Genomic DNA, 23,090 nt, shown 5'->3' with positions numbered 1-23,090 from the left:
CGGATTTTCTGGTGGTTTTCAAACGATACGAAATATTGTTTTTCAAATACAACTTATGAACTCACCAACATACCATATGTTGGCGTTTTTCAAAATACTTGTATTCTCAGGAAACCCTTGAATCAAAGGAAATCATATTCAGTGATGGCTTGCAGTTTGTTTATGTACGAGTCGAACAATTTATTTTTGGGAATGTAATATTTAAACAGTGTATGTCATGTAAACGCTACTGGTTGTACTATATTAATGAATGGTGACGAATGTTGTTATGTTTCATATATATTCAATGTTATGGTATACAATTGAGTCACAACAGCCCCCGGACGTTTCCGCCGTCTGGTTCGGGGGTGTGACACTCTACTAGTTCCTTCGTGTGACTTACATTCATCATAGCTTCAATAAATATGATTCTTCCTCCTTTAGTCTCATTGTCTCCATGTTCTTTCATCTCATCCTTAGACAAAGAGTGTAGAAGACGCATAAAGCTCATTTATGTTTCATCATTTGCTTCTTGCAACACCATCGCACAAAACATCTTCTTTTGGGGACATCTTGAATCAAGTGAGCACCATCATATATGTAACACCTGATCTCCTTTTGTTCTCTTGTAGGATCCCATCTTTCTATTGGGTTTCGCTTTGAAGTTGAGGTCAGGTCAGATCATATTTTGGTTGTGGATCAGGAGTGGTTTGGTCTCCCCCTCAATTATTTTACCGTAGTTTCCTTCTGGAATTGCATAAGATCTTCCACCATAGTTATAACTCTTTTATTTCTTAAAAATTCATTCTCTTTAAAATGTGCTACATCCCTATTTATAAGCTAAATACACCACTCTTATGAAGCATCTAGGCTTTCTTACTACTCTTGACTAATCTAGAGTATGCTTACAACATCTCTCTCTCTCTCTCTCTCTCTCTCTCTCTCTATATATATATATATATATATATATATATATATATATATATATATATATATATATATATATATATATCACATAGGGACCGCTTATGTTCCAATTTTCTTCCATATGGACCATTAACGTAATTGTTTAGGGATCATTTTTGTAATTTTTCTATATAAGGACATTTTTAATACAATTGTATTACACAAGGACCAATTCTGCAACAATATTCTGCCATGGGGACCATTTCTATAATTATTTAGGGATCATTTAATAAAAATTATTTCTATAAAGCATCTCTTCTAAGTTATATGGACTATTTATATAAAAGAAATTCATGCTTAGGGACTTCTTTTGTAAATTTCCCAACAAATGTAAGGTATACATAATAAAATGACTTTTATGGTATTACCAATGAATCGACAATGATAACAACTCGGTCTCCTTATGTCAGAATAACGGGACAATAAATCTGTAACACCGTAAATTTTCAAAATAATTTTTCGTTTTCAAAATCACATAATGTATCACATCACAATTTCAAATCCATAATCAATATTGTTTTCAAGACAAATCCCAAGATCTCTACACAAAATAAACTTCATCGGTGTGTGTACGTGTCAAGCCGTCGCCTTCCCACGGTCCTCGCTGGTACCTGAGACATCAAACACAACAACTGTAAGCATAAATGCTTAGTGAGTTCCCAAAATACTACATACCACAAATACGCCACTCAAGGCTAAAACCGACCCTATGGTCTAGATGTCTCGGCGGGACCCTCCAGTCCCGCAGCTCGTCGGACCCTCCGGTCCAGTCACATCTTATTGGGCCCTTCGGCCCGGTCAAAATAACCATACAGCATACAAATAACACATAACACAAAATCTCTAAGACAACACATAATCTCATAGCACATAAGACCCTCCGGTCAACTCGAAATACCACTCAAGGTAATGTATAGTGAGAGACTCACCTCGCGTGTCTCGGTAACTCGTAAATCTCGTAACCACTAGTGCTCGATCTCCCGAGCTATCATCCTCCTACAACACAAGCGTATTTCTACTTAATACTACTTGACTCTGGCTGACTAATACCACGAAGTCAAACCAGTCAACGGTCAACCCAACTCGCCGAGTCTGGCGTGGACTCGCCGAGTTCCTACGGGAACCCGATCCCTCTGAATCTCTTCCGACTCACCGAGTCACTCACCCGACTCGGTTACTCAACCCCTGGTTCAAAATCGTTGACAACCCGCACCAACTCGCCGAGTCTGGGGAATGGACTCGGCGAGTGCATTCCATGCACAACCCCAAACGACCTTCTGAGGGCAGATCCACTTCACTAACTCATAAATCCAGTCTCCTTAAGCTTATTGACCACGTAAAGTCCCAGTCTTGATGCTCATCAAGCATTGAATAGCTCATGAATGGTGTTTTAGCCTCAAATACATTGATCCCAAGCCAAAACCTCCATGAATGCATATAAAGCTTTGGTAAAGAGGTGCTCTAGACCTCCATGGGTCCAGATCCAGGACCCTAACTCGCTAAGGGACCATGAGGACACTAGATCTAGCCGCGAATGGGTTCAAAAGCCCTAAATCTACATGAACATCACAATAACAGAGAATGATTCGAGATTGTACCTCAGTTGTGATGTCCTGGACCTTAGTTCTTCAAGAATCCACCCCTCTCTTGCTTCCTCTTGGCTAGATCTCCTCTTTCCTTGCTAGACAACAACTCCAAGATCAATAATGGCTCCTTCCCTCACTAAAATCGCTCAAATGCTCTAGGGTTTCACTCTGGGGACTAATGAGCGCAAATGACGGCCATAAGGCCCTTTAAATATGCCTCAAACCCGAGAAATTAGGGTTTCATTAAACAGCGTGGACTCGCCGAGTCCACTCTTGGACTCGCCGAGTCCGGACGCGAACCCGCGTCCAAATCCGCGATCATACTCGGCAAGTCTAGGCTCCAACTCACCGAGTCTCCTCACAAATTACCAAAATAAATAAATGAATAATACCTGGGAATCCGGGCTATTACAAAATCGTTCACGAGTAGTAGCATATAGCATGATTTTACTTCTACAAACTCATAATTTTCACCTTGAGAAACATGTTAACATTCTAAAAAATGGGACCTCTTTCTAGAAAATATCTTATATCATGATCGTTGGCATATCCATTCATTTTTGTTGTTTATGTAGGGAAGATATTAATTATTTGATTCGCTTATAAAAAAACACAAGAAGAATATAAATTTGTTACATATTTTTCATAATTTATTAGAGATAACCATTATTTTTCTTGGGAAATCATAAAGGGAAACAACATATTATGCCATATTTGGAGACATGGAGTCTTTTTTGATAAAAATAGTTCAAATATCAAACTTTTTTCATCATTTGCCCACATTGGCTAGCCCCATTCCAGGCGAGATGTTGCAGGTATACCTCTCGACTTCAAACGAGGTCATATCCTCCGTGTTAGTTGTGGAAAGGAAGGGAGAGCAAAAGCCAGTATACTTTGTTAGTCAAGCGCTACAGGGCCCCGAACTCAACTACCCCACCTTGGAGAAGCTGGTGCTAGCGCTCATATACGTCGCGCGACGGTTGAGACGATATTTTCAGGCTCACCAAATCAAAGTCCTAACGAACTGCCCGATCAAGCAAATATTGCTCAAACCGGAGACATCAGGCCGACTCGCAAAGTGGGCAATCGAGTTAGGCGAACATGGCATTAGTTATCGCCCAAGGACGAGCATAAAGGGCCAAGTGTTAGCCGATTTTCTGCTCGAAATCCCCGATGGAGGAGACGTAACCAAAGAAGGAATCATGATAGTAAAAGAAATAGCGGAAAACAACCAAAGGTGTACATTATACACCGATGGGGCATCCAGCAAGGAGGGTTCAGGAGCCAGACTAATATTAATCAGCCTAGAAGGAGAAGAAGTTACGTACGCCCTCCGCTTCGATTTTCATACCTTAAACAACGAGGCGGAATACGAGTCTTGCTTGTTGACCTGTGCCTGGCTAAGCAGATGGGAGTGGAGGTTGTAGTGGCGCTGACAGACTCAAGACTAGCCGCCAATCAGATCAACGAAAGCTTCGAGACAATGGACAAAAGAATGGAGAGATACGTTAAAATAGTGCAGCAGCTTACTAAGTCTTTCAAAGAGTTCACGATCAAGCAAATCCCAAGGAGCGAGAACAGAAGGGTGGATGCCCAAAGCAAGTTAGCATCAACATGCTTTGATCACCTGTCAAAGAAAGTTTTGGTCGAGGTACTTAGAGAAAGAAGCATAGAGGAACGGCAGGTAAGCACTCTCGCAACAGCTGGACCCACATGGATGACCCCGCTGGTCGAATACTTACAACAAGGCGTCCTACCTGATAGTCATGATGAAGCCAAAAAGATACGCATAAAGGTGCCCTCATATGCATTAATCAACGGGGAGTTGTATTTGATGGGGTTCATGTGACATCCCCATTTTCACGGTCAGAAAATACCGATTTGTTTATGCTTTGTTTTATAAAGAGTTGCGGAATTTGTTCACAAAACAAAATATGATAAGAATTTATCAAAGCATTTCTTTAAAGAAATGTATTTTCATTAAATAACAAAATCTCGGGATGTCATGTTCCGTTACAGACCAAAAGCATAAACAGTATAAAATAGACCTTACAACAGTTATTTATAACTACTGGTCTATAATCCAAAATCTCTCGTCAAATCCACCAACATATACTCTTGTGCCATTACCTGTAATGCAAAAAAAACTAAGTGGGTCAGGCTTGGGAGTCTGGTGAGCATATACGGTTTTCAACCCACAATAATATAATTATTATTTTCAATCATCAAACAATCAACCCAATTACCCATCCTCGTTATCTTCTTTATTTCTTCAGGTTTTACCCTAAGAATCGACTATCCTTCCTTCATTCGTTCCTAAGGATTGACCTAAGGAATTGACACAAAGTTCATTGCTACCCGAGGTTCCTATAATAAACACTAAATCCATAGCTATCAAGGTTCATCTATACATTACTAAATCCATAGCTACCAAGGTTCATCTACACTATACTAAATCCATAGCTACCAAGGTTCATCTGCACTATACTAAATCCATAGCTACCATCATTTTATTATAAGGCACTAAACTATAGTTGCCAGGGTTTTTAGAGTACACCGGTGAACATCAAGTCCACAACACCTACAAGTTGCGAGTTTGCTAGTGTTTCACATGACTGTCTATAATAGTCTGTGATTGTCATCCCTACTCTGCTGAATGACGGGGGCCATCGTTTGGGTAAAGGTTTCACTCATTTTTCACCTGTCACCCTCACATGATGATTTATATCATCTTTCGTCTCATCCTCAAACTCATCTTTCATCACACACCAACTATTTCATTTACCCATGTTCTACCCAACATATTTGTAGATATAAATTACAAATATAGTTTAAATCATTTAAAAACCTGTATAAAACATTCATTCAACAACCATCTCAATTAACAAACAATGTATAAACACATAGCATATATTTCATAGCAAATACTTCATATCTATGCGATAGAAGAAAGTAACTACACACTCACTTGATAAGACGATTATCGGACAGCACCTCGTCTCTTAAAACAATCGTTTCCAATGAAACCGGGATGTTTTCTCCAAAATCGGGCTTCTCGCAGACAGAGTTTTGGCTCGAAAACTCTTTTTCTCAGGATCTTCGGAGCGTCGGGACTTGCTTTGAGGGTCGAGATGATACCGGGGCTTCGGGGGTATAACTTGCCAAGTAAAAGAAAGTTTAAGGGGGTGAAAGGAAAGAAATTAGCAAACAACTTCGGCTGGCCTCGCATTCTATTTATAGGGTGAGGCTGGCCTCCAAACGCAGCGTGTTCCTTGGACGAACGCAGCGCGTTCCATCGTGCGTCATGGCTTACAAACTTCGGACTTGACATGCGACGGGATAGGCTCTGGGCTCCGAACGCGAGGCGTTCCCCCCTCGGTGTGAGTGCCTCGAACTTCAGAAATTCATATATTTCGCATACGAGCTCCGTTTTCGACGTTCTTGATATCCACCTGAATGTGAGATTATGCTCTATAACTCTCGTTTAGACTCCATCGGCTAATTTTGACTTTAAATTTTATTATATTATTTTTAGTAAGTCGGGACAGGAAAACTCCGTTTTCGTTTGTCTTTTTACTGTTGGACTTCTATCGACGAGATCTTTGAATCTCGTTTAGATTGTTTCGGCTAGAAACCACTCGATCTCATATTCGAACTTTGGGCTGCATACCACTAAGTCGAAACTTCGAAAAATCATAACTTCCTCATACGAAGTCAGATTTAGACGTTCTTTTTATGCACTCTCTCGGTTTAACGTATTCTATGACTTTTGTTTAGATCACTAAGGCTAAATATCACTCTATCGTAAATTCACTATTTACGTCACGCGGTTTCGTACCGGTTCTGTCACAAAACTTCGACTGGTCATAACTTCTCCGTTATAACTCGGATTTCAGCGTTCTTTATATGTACGGTAACTTTGTGACATATACTACAACTTCGTTAAGATTATTTATTCTAAACACTCTTCTATCAAAAAGTCATTTTTGACGCTTATTGTCTCTAAATTGACTAGCCCAAATCTACGGGCGTTACAATTCGCGACCCCGTGGCTAAGGTGTGTGGATGCAGCCAGAGGAAAAGAAGCACTATGAGAGGCGCATGCAGGCCAAGCGCCTCTCGTACCAGGGTGCGCGCGCTTTAATAGGAAAGGTGCTCCGGATGGGGATCTATTAGCCCACCGCGTACCAGGATGCAACAGAGCTGACAAAAAGGTGTGGAGAATGCCAAGCATTTTCCCCGGTTCAAGAAAACCCGTCGGCATCCCTATCTAGCGTATCCAATCCCTATCCATTTTATCAATGGGGGATAGACATTGTGGGACCATTCCCAGAGGCACCAGGAAGACTAAAATATATGGTCATTGCGGTAGATTATTTCACGAAATGGATCGAAGCGGAACCATTGGCATGCATATCAGGAAGGCAGATGATTAAATTTGTCTGTAAAAAAACATCATGACTAGGTTTTGCACACTTAAGACGCTGGTAAGTGACAATGGGCTACAATTTGCTGAAAACCCGTTTAGGGAGTGGTGTGCCAACAAGGGGATCAGTCAGCGATTCACATCGGTAGCACATCCACAAGCAAACGGACAAACAGAAGTATCTAACCGAACCATTGTGAATGGGATGAAGAAGCGGTTAGGAAAAGCCAAAGGAAATTGGGCCGAAGAGATACCGGCAATACTATGGTCATACAGGACCACGCCACATACAAGCACACGGGAAACCGCATTTAACCTAACATATGGAGCGGAGGCGATGCTTCCAACAGAGATAACGATAGGCACGCTGAGGACAATCCACACCGACGAAGATGCTAACTCTCAGGACCTAAGGTTGAACCTGGATATCCTCGAAGAAAGACGAGAAAAGTCAAGCATTCGCCAGGCCGCATATAAACATGTGGTAGAAAAGTATTACAACTAGAGGGTCAGAGAGAAAGCATTCAGGATTGGAGAATACGTGCTAAGAAAGAACGAGGCAAGTCGGGCCCGGCCACAGGGCAAGCTGGGTCCCGTATGGGAAGGCCCATATAGGGTTATCGAAGCAAACCAAAATGGGGTGTACACCCTGGAAACGATGGAGGGAAGGCAGATACCAAGAACGTGGAACGCAAGGAACTTGAGGAAATTTTACTTCTAAAAAGAGAACCTTCGTATTAGAAGAGTAAAACTTGGAAATCCCGTCGGATGAGTGTCGGATGACATCTCAAACACCCAACACAAAGTGCCACACTCAAGATTAAGGATCTAATGCTTAGTGCATTAAAAAGAGAAGATTTTGTCACCCGACGTGCTGAAAAATTTGTACCTGCCATACCAAGTCTAAATATTCAAAATGTTGAACTTTGTACTCAGTGTACTTAGTTTTTAGTTTTATGACTAACATGTACGATGCTTAGTGCATTAAGAACTAATACTTAGTGTATTAAAATTCATGATCAGCATACGATGCTTAGCGCATTAAGAACTAATACTTAGTGTATTAAAATTCATGGTCAACATACGATGCTTAGCGCATTAAGAACTAATACTTAGTGTATTAAATTTCATGATCAGCATACAATGCTCAGAGCATTAAGAATTAATACTTAGTGTATTAAATTTCACGATCAGCGTACAATGCTTAGGGCATTAAGAACTAATAGTTAGTGTATTAAATTTCCCAATACGTAGAGTATTAAAGTCCATGGTCAATCCATACGTACAACGCTTAGCGCGTCGAACTACCCTTATGATCAGAACATGTGGATAAACGCTTAAGAGCATGGCTCCGTGATAATTAATACACCACATCTAATAGCCAACACACAATACAATAAGCGCCTAGCATGGCATAGAGGGTTCAATGTTATACAAGAAAACGTCATCAACAAAACAAAATAAAAGCAGTGCTACGATGAAATCCAAGAAACAAGTATCAAACATAACGATAGACACATAGAAATGCATTAAAAAGTTTTCACGCCCCCATAGGGGAAGCACACGAAGCCTGGCCATCTTCAATCACATCATTACCACCACCGCTAACGGAATCATTGTCAACACCAGCTCTCTCGCCACCGCAACCCTCAGGAAACTCTTCCACATCGCCACCACTCTCAACAACAACCTTGTCGACGCAAACGTGCTTACCAATAACAACATGGTCATCTTCACTACTCTTACTGTCCAAACCAACATTAACTCCCTCACCACCACCAGCACCTTCAACAACAATACCATCGCCACCAGCAACGACATTATCACCATGACCAACCTCATCATCATCATCTGCCATAACTTTAGGAGTACAGTCGGAACCTGAAAAAGCACAAAGATCACGAATTCCCGGCATATCTAAATCTCCTAACCCTAACAACGAAGCATGATCCATGCTAGAAAACGCCAAAAGAGCCTCATTCACACTCACGACAGGGCTGGAAGAAGAGGCGTTAATAAGACCTTGTTGACCAGCACTCACCAGAGCACTGCGAACAGAATCCGCTATAACAACAAAGGCGGAGTGACAGATAACACTTACAGCATTTGTAAACTCCGGATGTTCAATCAGCTTATCAACGACTCGCACAAGGCCCACTCGTAGCAACCAATCCAGATCACGTTGTGCAACATTGACACTCAATTGAAGATCAGTAACCATCCGGTCGCGATCAACTGCATCACGCTCCAGACTCTCGATTTGGATCATCAAACCTTCGTTAACCTGAGAGAGGGAATCAACCTTTGCTTCCAAACCGGACCGGACCTCCTCCATAGCATCCTTTTCAGAAACAAGAAGTTGATACCTCTGCTCTGAACGCTCGAGATCACCACTGAGCTCTGAAACACGACGCTCCAATTCAGCCACACAAGTCCCACAACCAGCATGTGCAGCCTCCACCTCACCAAACATCTGAATGCGTTGCGCACCTGCGACAAGATAAAACATGGCTTGCGCGGTAGCATAAGTCATATTGTGAAAAAGGGCAGGGCTACCCATAGCTTCCATATCAACAACGGCGGCAGGAGGAAAAGTATGTCGGGCAAATTCCAAAGCATTGGCACGAACAGAAAGATGGGAATCATTATGAAGATTCCAAGAGGGAATAAAAGGAGGTCTTGAGGAGCCCTCGTTAAAATCTTTGATTGGAGAAACAGGAGCTTGCCCAAGATCACGGGGGCCCTTTGGAGGAGAGGGATTGACAGGAGTAGAAGAAGCAATTTCAACAAGAGCAACGGGTTATTTAGACGCCCCACCGATCCCTTCAGATTGTTGAACGTCATCATCAGGGTTCACAACAACGGCCGCCGGCGACGCAGAAATAGAGCTCAAAAGACGCAAAAAGCTACGCCTAGTCTGAACACGCTTGGCAACATTGGGTGCACCATTGACTGACTACCCCATGGCTATTAAGGCTTTCCGCTTAGCTTGCAACCGTCGAGCATCCAAAATGATATCATCCTTACTATCCTCGTCATCATCGACGGAAGTAGGATGAGCACCACCAAAAGGCATAACGGTTGAGATAAGGCGAACCACTAGAGGATCCGCCTCAGCAGACGGTGAATCTTCTCTCATCGTCGGAGGAATTGGCATAGCGGCGGTCAAAGCAAGCTGATCTAACCGTCGGGGCGGAGGAAGACGATCGGTCAGATCCGCTTCTCAACACTCCAACTTACCCCGGTAGCGCTTTCGGAGAACTTCATCCATGGACAAGGGGGACTCGACGCCTGAAAGTTTAAAGCAGAAGAAGGGGAGTCATGATGTGAAGGCCCCCAAAAAGAGTAAAACTCTAATACCAATAAACAAGCATGAGAGAGTAAAGGACAGATACCGTCGACGATGCAGAAGAAAACCGCCATTTTGCCACGGCGCCTCCAAGACGGGCTCATCCCCACACCAGACAGAAGGGCTTCAAAATAATCCTCGGGAGACACCTGGACATTCTTTAGGAAATCAGCCACACCCTGGTTATGGGGAAAGAGCTTGAGAATAGTATCGACAAAAGTATTAACAAGGTAGCAGCCACTGCCAGCCAAACCCTTGTTCACTCATAACCACTTGTCTTGCCAATTTTTGGGCGTTCGACCATCAGGGACAAGGGTGTGTCCCCCTCGCCGGACAGAAAACGTGTATTTATCATCGGTGCAACAAAACTTGAAAAAGTACTTGAACACGAAATAATTAGGAAGGTAACCGTTAGCCCGGCAGATCATTTTGAAAGCTACAACCTTGTTTACAGCATTTAGAGTCGACATTTGAATGCTACAACCATCTTTTTGAAAAACTTCCTCTTGAAAGTCGGTTAGTGGGAGACGAAGACCAACATCTAGGGTTTTCTGGTAAATCCCGACTTTTCCGGGAGGAAGGGACATGATAGAAGAGCCCGGCGACGGAAACTCCACGCCATCCAAGGAAGAGAGACCATAAGTGCTCTCAAGATGTTGGTACTCGGTAGCAAAGGGTACAATACCTGGAGGACTCGTCGTGAGAAAGAAGAAAGGAAAATGGAGAGGAAAAAGAGGAATAGCAAAGGAAAGGAAGTGTAAAGAAGGAAGTATGATAAGCACTTTTATAAGAAAACATAACGAGTGGGATATTCAAAATACCTGACACGATGACGTAACCGCTGGCCATCATGAGCGGTCACGTCACCATTAAAGTCGAAGCGGCGAACAAACAGGGAAACAACACGTATAGAACAGTTAAGCCCAGAACGTCGTAGCTAGCAGTACAACGCTACGGCTACCGGACTAGGGGACTTGATGACGTGCCTTAGCCAGCATGGAAGAAGCACACCCGGCCAAGGAACCTGGCGCATTGGCCGGGCTAAGCCAAGCGGGTTCAGCGCCCCTAAGAGCAGGGCGCCTCGGTGAAAGGTTCGCGCCCGCCAGAGACGCTCTCGGCGCCAAGACAAAAGATACAGTCAAGCGACAAGGCAAATGTTCAGGGCATTACCGACGGAACCAATTAGCAGTATTCTGACAGAAAAAGGCGCATTACCCTCCAATCAGTGCCTTTGACCTTGTCCCCCAAAAGCGATCTTATCTTGTACGGACAAGCAGGGTCGCTGAGTATAAAAGGGCACGCTTAAGAGCCCAACGGGTAAGCAATTCTCTTCCAGCTCAATACTAAAACCCTAAAGAACTTCACCTGACTTGACCATCGGAGTGTCTTTCCAGGAGCCTCCTCCCGGGAAACGGCTGACGGCCTTTCTTTCTTGTGATCTTGCATAACTCATTCACGAATCACCGGAAGAGCTCAAAAGGGGTCGAAGCAACGTCGCATCATTTATATTGATGTTTAATGATTGTCATCGACACCCAGGTAGCATTCCTTTTCCAAAAAAAAAAATCAATCGTTCAATCAATTCCCTTCCTTGTCCCCAAACAGGCACCTAATTGAGTAACTTTTATCCTCTCATTCATTGGAAAAAGAAAGTCTTGGAAACACAAGTTTATTATAGAATATCACTCTAATACTTGAATCATTAATATATAAATATAATATGCCTACATGAGAAAAATGTTTTATTCCTTGAATTACTTTCCACTCAAAAAGGTTAAATTCCAAATGTATTTAAAAAAATATACATATAAACATCTTTAAATCACAATTCAGCAACCCCTGCCTTAACCGGAAAAGGGGAAACTGTTATACTATATTATATGATGATGATGATGATGATGATGATGATGATTCATGAGGTTTTGAGTTTGTGAGATTGTATTTAGTAATTTACACTCCTCCTGCCTCTATCTTTTCCAACACTTCCAATCTACTTTTCCTTTTCCAACCTTGCATTGTGGCCACAAGGTTTATTAGCCCCACCATCTGACTCTTGGTGTATTCCTACATCATACATCATACATTATATATATATATATATATATATATATATATATATATATATATATATATATATATATATATATATATATATATATATATATATATATAGAGAGAGAGAGAGAGAGAGAGAAAAGAATTACCGGATGAGCACGTGCCCAGTGCACATATTCAGTTTCTGGAAGGTAATATGCCTTGATAAAAGTTTCTACACTCTGTAACTTTGGCTTAACATTAATCGTCACAAAATGCTGAAGCCCAGTCATCAAAACCTGAAAAAGTAACACAAAGATTAGTAATATAGAAATTTTCAATTCATAAATTAAAAAAATAAAAACCTGAAGATCCAATAACATGAGGGCACGACCCTCATCAGAACAGCGTTTGACTCTGGAGAGTCCTTCGACTAAAACTTGAGAAATATTTTCAAGTCCGTATCCTATTAACACATCTTGAACCTCTGTTCGGATGCCTCCATGAGCTAATCTTGTTTTGTAGTGCTTAAATTCTCCCAATAAAAGATCAACATACCTGTAATTCAAACAACCCATTTATTTGTATATTAATAAATAAAGATGTTAAACAAAAAGATAAGATAAAATACCCGTTATGCTCCATTCCAAGCTCTTTAACTTCCCATTTAGCATTCGCAATTCTATCAACATACCTGCGAATGAGTCCATGATCAACCATAAATGACATGAAATATGCAATACAATTATATATATATGTTGATTTACATAGTAGCATTTGTCATGTTTTACCCACTAATATGAAGAAGCGATTTTGCAGTTGTTCTATGGATTTGGTCTGTCAGATCTGGAACTGAATCCACCTGTTAAAAAATCAAAACAGTTGCATCATCAGATATCATCTCCATCTTGGATTTTGGATTTTTGATTTTTTTTAGAATATGGTACCAAATTTGAATAAAATTCTTCAACGATTGAGGATTTATTTGCCAAAAGTATCGATTGAAGATGAGGCTTGGACTTGTATAATAATCGAGCAACAAGAGATATAGTGTCTGCTCCTGTGCATCTTTCCTGCAGCAGCATAAAGACCAAACCATGACATAATGTAATAAATTTTATAAAAATAATCTGGATTTTATTACCTTGAGGCCAAAAGAGGTGGTGGGGACATGAGTAGAAAATGGATTAGTAGGTGTGATGTCCATAAGAGGAAATGATGACTTGTTTAACGAGTCTGGAGGAGATGGGGAATTTATCCACTGATTGCAATCTTGAGATATTCTGGATAAGCTCGACTTAAGACGATCTGAAGAATCCCAAAAAAAATAAAATCAGCAATTGGTATTGGTAACAAGCAACAAAATGTAACAAATTTGGTCAGAGACAGAAAAGAATAAAACAACTTACAATTAAGATTGGTGTTCTGAGAACCAAAGCTTTCAAACACAAAATGGAAAAAGATCCCAAACAACTGGCAGATCCCCTGTGTGTGTGTAATGATTTGACTCATTTAGACTCTAAATAATGTAGTTGCTTTAAAGCCGGCCAATAATTACTTACTTAACTGGAATTTGCAACTACATACCTTGAAAAACTCAACATTGATTATCTCTAGTTTTTGCATTAGCCTTGCATATTTATCCATCAGCCTATTTTATGTATATACATTACGTTTAGTCAAGGAAACTGAATACGACACTTATTCATTAAGATTTCAGAGAAATACGAATTCACCTGAGAACGCATATTGATGACCCTGTGTGTGCTCTAATATCTTCAGATAAAGAGTGATTTTTTGAATGTTTGTGCTTAGAAATACGACTTGGTAGTTGACTATCCTCATCAATAAAATCTGCAAGAAGATCTTCATTTTCATCTTCAGAAGTATCAGCATGACCATGGCCATTGCTGTAATTTACATCACCATTACTATGTGAAGAATCATTCTTGTGAGATACTGATACAGATACCCCATTGGTTTTTTCACATGCTTCTGAACAAAACGGATTCCCAGTTTTAATCCAATGTGAGAATCCACCTTGTTTACTTCTGGTTTTTACTAAATTAGCTGAGGTGGCAGTTTGACTTGTCAACGCAGCTCCATCACCAACAAGGCCTGCAAAACTCACTACCTGAATCGTCTCTGGTGGCATCATGAACCAACTCTCCTTTTCCAAAACCATTTTCAGAGCCTGAAAGATGAAACATTATCTTTTTTTCAGTTTTTCTATTATTAGCATGAAGAGAAGAATATAAGTCAAGTCTTACATGTATATTTTGTTTGTGAAAAGCAAGATAGTAGTTTTCAGAAATGGATTTCAGTTTCTGCCTAAAGTCAACTGCTTCAGTCCCACAAAAAGCCTCTCCAGCCAAGATGAAGGTGTTGAGATCTTCATATATTTTTAAAAACTGATGCATGCTGGTGGAAGAAACTGCAGTAGAAGAGAGTAATACAGAGACACGACTTGTTGTAAGTTGCCAAAGATTCCTAAGACCTCTTTGTAATGTTTGTGAAACATGTCGTGTGGCATCGTTTCGAAGGTGAAACCATGGGGACCCACTCCCACTGCTTGAAGCTTCACTTCCATCATCCCTTGATTCTGAAACAGATGCATCATCATCATCTTGTTTCTGTGTCTCCATGGAAACCTGGATAAGATATTCAAGAACCAGTTGTAATTAGTAGAAAATCATCACTACAATTACATTACAACAAGGATATGAATCATACCTTATACTCTGAATGGAAACTCATAATTGTGTAATATGAGCACATCAATTTGAAGAGGACAGATAGAGTCTCCAATAAACACTTCCTAAACTCGGATTCAGGTATCCGAGTGCAAAGATCACTGTATGTGAGCCTGAAATGTAAAAAATAAATACAATTTAAGTACAACATGTAATAGATGAAAATAGTAAAATTTCCATGAAAAAAATATACCTAGTGCTTTGAATTTCAGCAGCTTCAAGATCCTGTCACATTCAATTAATTAGTCAAAAAAAAACTAAATCAACAAAAGCATATGATTTAAGGTTACCTCTAGCATGATGTTCTTAAGGACTGCATGTGTTTCAGATATAACCTCCTGCATAAAGAAGCTTTGTATCTTCTCAGCAAGACCAGAAACATCACCAATCAATGCATAAGCATCAACCACCTGAAAGATTGGAAATAAATTTCATCTTTCACAAAGTAAAAATAACAAATTTCAGTTATTTTACAACAAATTTCAACACACTCACAGTCAAAAAGCTTGTTTCTTTAAAGTCTTGACACACCCCCAATAAAAGTGAATCCAATTTCTGTAGAGTTCTTCCAAGCCATATCTGCAATGTACATTTGTGATGACTGTATCAGTATACATGATGTACAAGTATATGTCCAGCTGGCAAAGTAATATAGGATATAATGATGAATGTATATGAAGGGTATCTTAGTAATCTTACCTCCACACCACGACTCATCTCTTGTATAGCTGAAAGCTCTGATAAGCTATCCAGAAGTTGGAGGTACTCAGACAACACCTGGAATGCCTGTACATGACAAGATGTATATTTATTATTTACACTGCTATGATAAAAAGAAATTCTTAAAAAAAAATTTAAAAAAAAAAAAAAAAGTGCACCTTAGAGAAATTTTCTTCATTGACATGGGTTTCAAGTTCTACTTGCATGTCCTTTGCACGAAGAAGTGCTGCTAAAACTGGAAGTATGTCCTGTGAATTTAATTTATATTTATTGTTAGATGTGCATATAAGGTTAGTGATGTTAAAAGTAAAATTCTGAAGGGTTGTGGAATAAATACCAGAAGATTTTGTTTCTTTCTAGAATATGTGTTAACAATGAGGTCCTGTGATACCTCATTTCGTGAAGAAGTGAGGTGTCTTCTCCCATTCTGTGCATACAAAATAAACATGCATAATGAGTTCTAATATAAAGAAAAAAAAAAAGAACTAACTTAACCATTTAATCATCATGTTTGATTTTATATAGCGAGACTAATTCTATTTCTAACTACCTGCTTACCATGCAAATGACATTTGCAACCTTCAAGTCTTTCTCCAGCTCACCTACCAAATCCATTCCTTTCACTGAATGAAAATAAACATCAAAGCTTCATCATCATCTATGAAACCTGAAAAACAGAATTTTGAAAATATTATAGGCATAGCATTAATCTTACCCATTACTTCATGATTCTCCATCACTTGGCGTGATAATCTTTCTGTTACTCTATCCAGTTGTAATAATCTTAGAGCAGCCTACAAGAAATGAATTGTAAATTTAAATGGTAAAGTAAACATTCTTTATCATATCTAAACACATGGTAAAATATAAAAAGTGGATCAAATTACCTTCCCCTCGAGATATGGAAGATCATTTTCGTCAGATGGGAGATTCTCTAAGGTGTGTTGAACAGGATCAAACTCCTACATAAAGCATTTGGATATGGAAACAACAATTATATAAAGCATTTGAATACGGGTAGTCTGAAATGTTAGTTAAGAAATCTCATAGATGTAAAACCTCTTCATAGAATTCTTCCTCAAGCTCTTCTAATACTTGATCATGTGGCTCACTTCCATATATAGAAGTGAGCTCTTTAGAGCTTGAAGAGATATTGTGCCTCTGATGTGGAGGGATTGAAGCAAGTGCACGAGCTATGGTTGCTGCAGCTGCAGCACGTTCTGGAACCTGTAAGACAAATCATATTGAATAATCAAATTGAACAACACAACTGGATTCATCATTTTATCTCAGTAAACTAAACCACATTGTGAGCACAGCAACAAAACAGATAAATTATGAAGTCTAAAGAAAAAAAAAAAAAAAAAAAGGATAGACAAATCACAAATGTTGTCTTTGGTTCCAATTTAGGGACAAGAAAGAATTCACACAAAATAGATACTAATGAGACGAACAGTGAGACCTCCATTGGTTTAGTCTTCACTCTTTGCTTTCAAGATAGATACTAATGAGGAAGTCAATTTTGTAGCCTTTAACATGTGGGACTTTCATAAAAAAGTCTTTGCATGGATAGGAATTTCTTCATTACTTTATTCTTTTTCTTGTCACTTGATTCTTTTACAGACTCGTCTTTATGGTAAGTTAACTTGTCTTAATTCAAGCTTTCACTACAGTTATAATTTTCTGTCTCTATTTTTGTGTGATATCATTTTGCAGATTCAATGTATGTTGCTTTTTTGTGTGAGAACTTGTATGGAACATTGCATAAGGGCTGTGATCATGTGATATGGAATATGAATAATCACAATACCATTTCTATGAACTTATCAGAGATTCATACATTGTAAATTGAGCTAATCTGAAGATATTACTGTTGCACAGAGTACCAAAAACAGCAATCAGAATTCGTTGGGAGTGGCAACGATAATAGAAAAATTAAGGAAAAGAAGATTGCAGTGATTCGGATATGTCCAAAGGAAGCAACTAAAGGCTGCAGTTAGATAGAAGCTAGAAAACTTCTATTGTTTGAACAAGACGTGTATTTACCTTATTTACCCCTTCAACTTAGATACACCAGTTGTATGCTTCTCTTCTGGAAACCATGTTTTTAGTTTTCTCTTAGTCTTATATCCTTAAGTTGAAAGTGACAATCCTACTTGGGACAATCATGATTCATCCATCAGCATTAAAAAAATTCTATACTCTCTTTGTCCAACCATGAGAAATTTCTACAGTTCATTTATATGATTTCAGTCAAATTGAAATACAAATCAAATTCCCTTTTATCAAGCCTTGGAGCAGTTGATAAGATTTCTCCTTTGTAATCTAAAGGTAATTGAATCCCACAAACAACCTTTATACAAAAATTCAAGAGAAATACCATGTACAAAGCCCCATAGCTGTGTGGAAAGAATTTTCAAAGATGTTCACAGTCATTGTGGAAATCATGCAGACCCCATCTTACATAAGAAAGTCTTAAAATAACTTTAACAAGTTTCACTTACAAAGTATACACAGTTCCCATTATAAAGTTACCATGCCCACTCCCATTAGCTCCAAAACATCAACAAAGTACAGAACAAAACATATTTATTATCATAAAGATGTAACTTTAAGCTACTTATCAAATTAAAAAACAGTATTATTATACCACAGTGGAGCATAGGGCATGTTATGGGAGTTTCTGTGTGTATGAATAACAGTTCACTAACAAAAAGCATAGAGTTTAGTTGTAGGGTATGCATACCAAAAACTTTCAACATCCAAAACTTTACACTGGAAACTAACTAGACCATGATCTATTATATTAAACTACTTCCATTAGAATGAAATCAATGCACCCATTCAGTCTACAGCACAAAACAAGTGACGCAGACTTATAGCTATTTGTCTAAACAGGAGTTGTAACACTCCAATTACCTCGGGACGATCTGAAGTCGAAGGAAGGAAGCCGAGAGATCTCGCGGAGCGGACAGAACTAAGAAACTTCTCACCAACCTTTGAAAAATCCATACCACCAGCAGCACCGTCGCCGCCGCTGCCTCCTCCTGGAGATAACAGAAGCGAACCTAGGAACAAAAACCTGGAAAGCTCAAAACCCTCGGGGCTCAAATTTCCGTGATTGAAAGCGAGTGGAATCAGAGCAAATGGAGTTGCTGAAAAACTACTTGGCTGCATCTCATCAAATCAGGGCTCTGAAATCAAGCAATTGATGAAATCGAAAACCCATTTGTGAAGATTATTCAGATCGGTGTTGAAGGGTTTAAAGAGCCGTGGAAGAATGTGAGATCAAAAATCGGTTTGAGGACTCAGAGTCACTGTGTGTCTCGATTGTCTTGCGATTTTCTTTTGCATATCTATCAAACTGCTTGACCTTGACTTCGATGCCACTCTGTTTTTCATGTATTTTTTTATGTATTTTTTTTTAATTAATTACCAATATTTTTATATTTGATATATTACACATTGTATAACCAACCATTTAAAATCAAATTATAATTGATTATTCATAACTAGATTATGCTGGTAAATAAACTTATATTGGAAAAATGTTTGGAAGGTTTACAATATAATTTAAGATGATTCATTTATAAAGAGATGATAATTTGTTCAGTTTTTGACATGATTGTTTGTCGGTGTGATTATTGCCATGTGGGACATTTTGAAGGCATGAAACTTGTTCCTTTGTATTTCTCTATATGATTTCTTTTTTGTGGCCCATTTCCTTTATATTCTTATGTCCTCCTACTAATCACTTCTGTTATTCTTTTTAATCACTAATAAATTAAAAGATTGGTGTAATGAACAAATGATTAGATGATACATTTGTGGTTGCGTGATTATCATAAATAATGTGTCTTTTCCATATATATATATATATATATATATATATATATATATATATATATATATATATATATATATATATATATATATATATATATATATATATATATACATACTAGACGTGAGACTTGTGTATTACACGGATTTATTAAAAATAAAAATTTAATATCAATATATAAACATGAAATATTTTATAAAAGTAATACTTTACATAATAAAATTTAATCTTTTGGAACATTTGCAAAAGAAATTAAATTGTTTGGAGTACTTATGAAAATTTATTAACAAATTAATAGGATGATTTTATTTCCTTATAAAACCATTACAATTTTATGGAATTTTATTTTAAGAAAATAAAAATCCCTAAAAAATGACAATTGAAAAATAAAAATTTAAAACTCTCACAAAATGACAAGTGTCAAAATGAAGGAGAAGATGACATGTGGTAAAATAAAACTTTCATTTATTAGAGATGATATATATATATATATATATATATATATATATATATATATAGAGAGAGAGAGAGAGAGAGAGAGAAAGAGAGAGAGTTAGGTTCAAATGTTTTTACTATCTATTGTGTGCCTGTATTATTGATTCTGCACCAAACATTTTAGTTATTTTAAGAAAGTAATTGATGCATATTAAATGCTGAAGATGTAATTAATATCTATTATATCTTCAACATGTAATATACATTAATTACTTTCTCAAAATAACTAAAATGATTGGTCCATAATCAGTCATACATGCACACAATAGATAATGAAAACAAAATAACCTAACCCTATATATATATTTATATATATATATATATATATATATATATATATATATATATATATAGAGAGAGAGAGAGAGAGAGAGAGTTAGGATCAAATGTGAATCACAAGTATTGTGTGAATGTGTAACCAAATTGTAGCCACTTGATTAAAAAAAATAAATGGATGTGATTTTAGGGGTACATATTAGCATTTACTATATAACTACATTTAGTTAATTATAAGGGCAAAGTTGTAAAAATTGTTGATAGTATATATGGAATTTTTGGATTATAAGCAAGATGATCCGTTTTTTAGAAAAAATAGCTATATATGGAATTATAAAATTTACGTTTGAATTTTTCAAACGATTTTTAGATTTACGTCTATTCATAATGCTGACATGATCAATTCTTAAAGAATACCAAAATTTAGCAATACTCATTGAATTTTTAAAGAATGAACCATTATTGTTCAATTATTATTCCAATTACAACATACTATTTTTAACGAATATTCAAATGTAGACTTATTTTACTGAATTCTTAAAGAATGCATTATCATACAACTGTTATTATTCGAACACAACACACTGTATATAAGTTAAAATTACAATTCTTAAAGAATACCATAATCAACTTGTATATAAGTTAAAAATGCAATTCTTAAAGAATACCATAATCAACTTGTATATAAGTTAAAAATGCAATTCTTAAAGAATACCAGAATCAACTGTTTACATAACCTAATATTCTTAAAGAACTCCCTAAACAACTATTTACATAAATCTATAAATACATGTAAGATCATCCATCCTCTTAAACAAGTTGAGTTTGTACACGTCTAGTTGTTGCTGTGTTACTACTTGTAATACACCTACAGTTACAAGAAATATCGTTAGTAGAATACACAACTGAAGTAAGGAATATTCCATTTATACAACCATAATTCTATAAAAATATTTTACTTGGTATTCATATTAATCACCGCAAAATTTCAATTATAACAAATTTCAATTATATAATGTGAAACAAATATAGATACAATCCTTAAGCATTTATCATGTGACATGCAGGGATAAAACAAACAAATCATTATTGGTGAATATATAAATAAAATCAACATACACATTCTTGTAGAATATATAATTTCAAATCCAATTCTTTTATAGTTTTAACAAAGAAACAGATAACATCCGATTAATTCTTAAAGAATAAGTCATGTATAAAAAATTTAGAACAGCTGCTTGAGTTTAGTTTGCTCAATTTAGCTAGACCCTTGATTATGTTACTTTTTATATATAACTAATGGTTAAGAAATTAGATACATAAGGTTAATAAATTACATAGCAAAAAGTTAAGAAACTTAAGAAATTAAATTACATAGTAGTTCGATCCTCTCTAGTAAATTTGGTTTAATAAAGAAAATCTTCACAACCAATCTCCTCCATATGTTCGAATAATGAATTCAGTAGATAAGACATTAATGAAATAGAAGTACATATTATAGGGGATACGAGATAAAAATGATATGATATTTTCATATTTTTATTTATCATTTAAACTTAAACCCAGAGATGAATATAAAGATGAAATAGTGAAAAAACAGTTAAACTAATTATTATTTTTTACCGTTGTAGGGGAAGCGATTGAGGTTTTTCTTATTTGTGGGTGTGAAGAACAATGACATACTCATCTTTCCTTAACTCATCCTTTTATATCTAAGCGATGATGACGGAAGATGGTGATCGAAGATGGACAACATATGGAGATGATGGTGTTGGTAGTTGGCAGCCAATGAAGACGATGGTGGTTGTGGATTTGGTCACAAGTAAAAATAAAGAAGGATTACATTGCCTAAATATAGGCTGTTAAATTTGAAATACCTAATTTAAAGAGATTTCATTTGGAAATTAATTAATTGCTTATCATGCTGATTACATATTTAACCTTATATTTATTATTAATTATTTAAAAGTTTCTTAAAATCTCATTGGTTCATACATTCACACAATACTTGTTGAATGTATATGAACCTAACTCCGTTTTCGACGTTCTTTATATCAACGCAAAGGTGAGATTATGCTCTACAACTCTTGTTTAGACTCCATTGGCTAATTTTGACTTTATTTTTAATATATTATAATTATATTACTTATATATTATTTTTAGTAGGCCAGGACAGAAAAACTCCGTTATAAACTCATAACTCCTTCGTCTAACGTCCGTTTTCGTCCGTCTTTCCGTCGTTGCACTACTATTGATGAGATCTTCAATTCTCATTTAGATTGTTTTGGATAAATATCGCTCTAACATAAAATCACTATTTATGTCTCGCTGTGTCGTGTCGGTTATGTCGCGAAACTTCGACAAGTCATAATTTCTTCGTTATAACTCGGATTTCGACGTTCTTTATATATTCGGAAACCTAGTAACATAAACTAAATCTTAGTTAAGATTACTCCTAAATAATCTTTCCCAAAAAAAAGTCATTTTTGACGCTCACTGTCCTTAAATTGACTAGCCCAGATCTACGGGCGTTACAGACCCGTCTATATGTATGTGGTATGTGGTATTTTGGGGAACTCATTAAGCTTTGTACTTACAGTTTTATGTTTATTGTTTCAAGTACCTCTAGTTCAAAGGGGAAGGGCACGACATGATCGCACAA

The 23,090-nt window shown here is 37.3% G+C and overlaps 1 protein-coding gene across 2 annotated transcripts; it reads right to left on the bottom strand.

The window, feature by feature from the left end:
• Window positions 1-12,035: 12,035 nt before the first annotated feature.
• LOC111901450 (uncharacterized) lies at window positions 12,036-19,184 on the bottom strand. 2 transcript variants are annotated; one of them, XM_023897300.3, is made up of 23 exons: window positions 18,733-19,181; window positions 16,873-17,040; window positions 16,701-16,775; window positions 16,529-16,607; window positions 16,372-16,436; window positions 16,151-16,240; window positions 15,972-16,061; window positions 15,793-15,879; window positions 15,589-15,672; window positions 15,384-15,503; window positions 15,287-15,318; window positions 15,074-15,206; window positions 14,611-14,991; window positions 14,077-14,534; window positions 13,928-13,991; window positions 13,750-13,825; window positions 13,485-13,648; window positions 13,288-13,413; window positions 13,132-13,202; window positions 12,972-13,034; window positions 12,706-12,898; window positions 12,511-12,639; window positions 12,036-12,370 (listed from the first exon to the last, which is right to left on the bottom strand). In XM_023897300.3, the coding sequence occupies exons 1-23, from the start codon at window positions 18,988-18,990 to the stop codon at window positions 12,257-12,259; spliced, it is 3,120 nt and encodes a 1,039-aa protein (XP_023753068.1). In that variant the 5' UTR covers window positions 18,991-19,181; the 3' UTR covers window positions 12,036-12,256. The 2 variants fall into 2 exon arrangements, with proteins under 2 accessions (XP_023753068.1, XP_052624547.1); XM_052768587.1 differs by lacking the exons at window positions 12,036-12,370; window positions 12,511-12,639 and having other exon boundaries at window positions 12,712-12,898; window positions 13,136-13,202; window positions 18,733-19,184.
• Between the last annotated feature and the right edge of the window lie 3,906 nt (window positions 19,185-23,090).

The sequence above is a fragment of the Lactuca sativa genome, chromosome 2 (genome assembly GCF_002870075.4).
Source record: "Lactuca sativa cultivar Salinas chromosome 2, Lsat_Salinas_v11, whole genome shotgun sequence".
Taxonomy (NCBI): domain Eukaryota; kingdom Viridiplantae; phylum Streptophyta; class Magnoliopsida; order Asterales; family Asteraceae; genus Lactuca; species Lactuca sativa.
The sequence above is the reverse complement of the archived record's forward strand: the minus strand, read 5'-3'. Positions and strand labels throughout refer to the sequence as shown.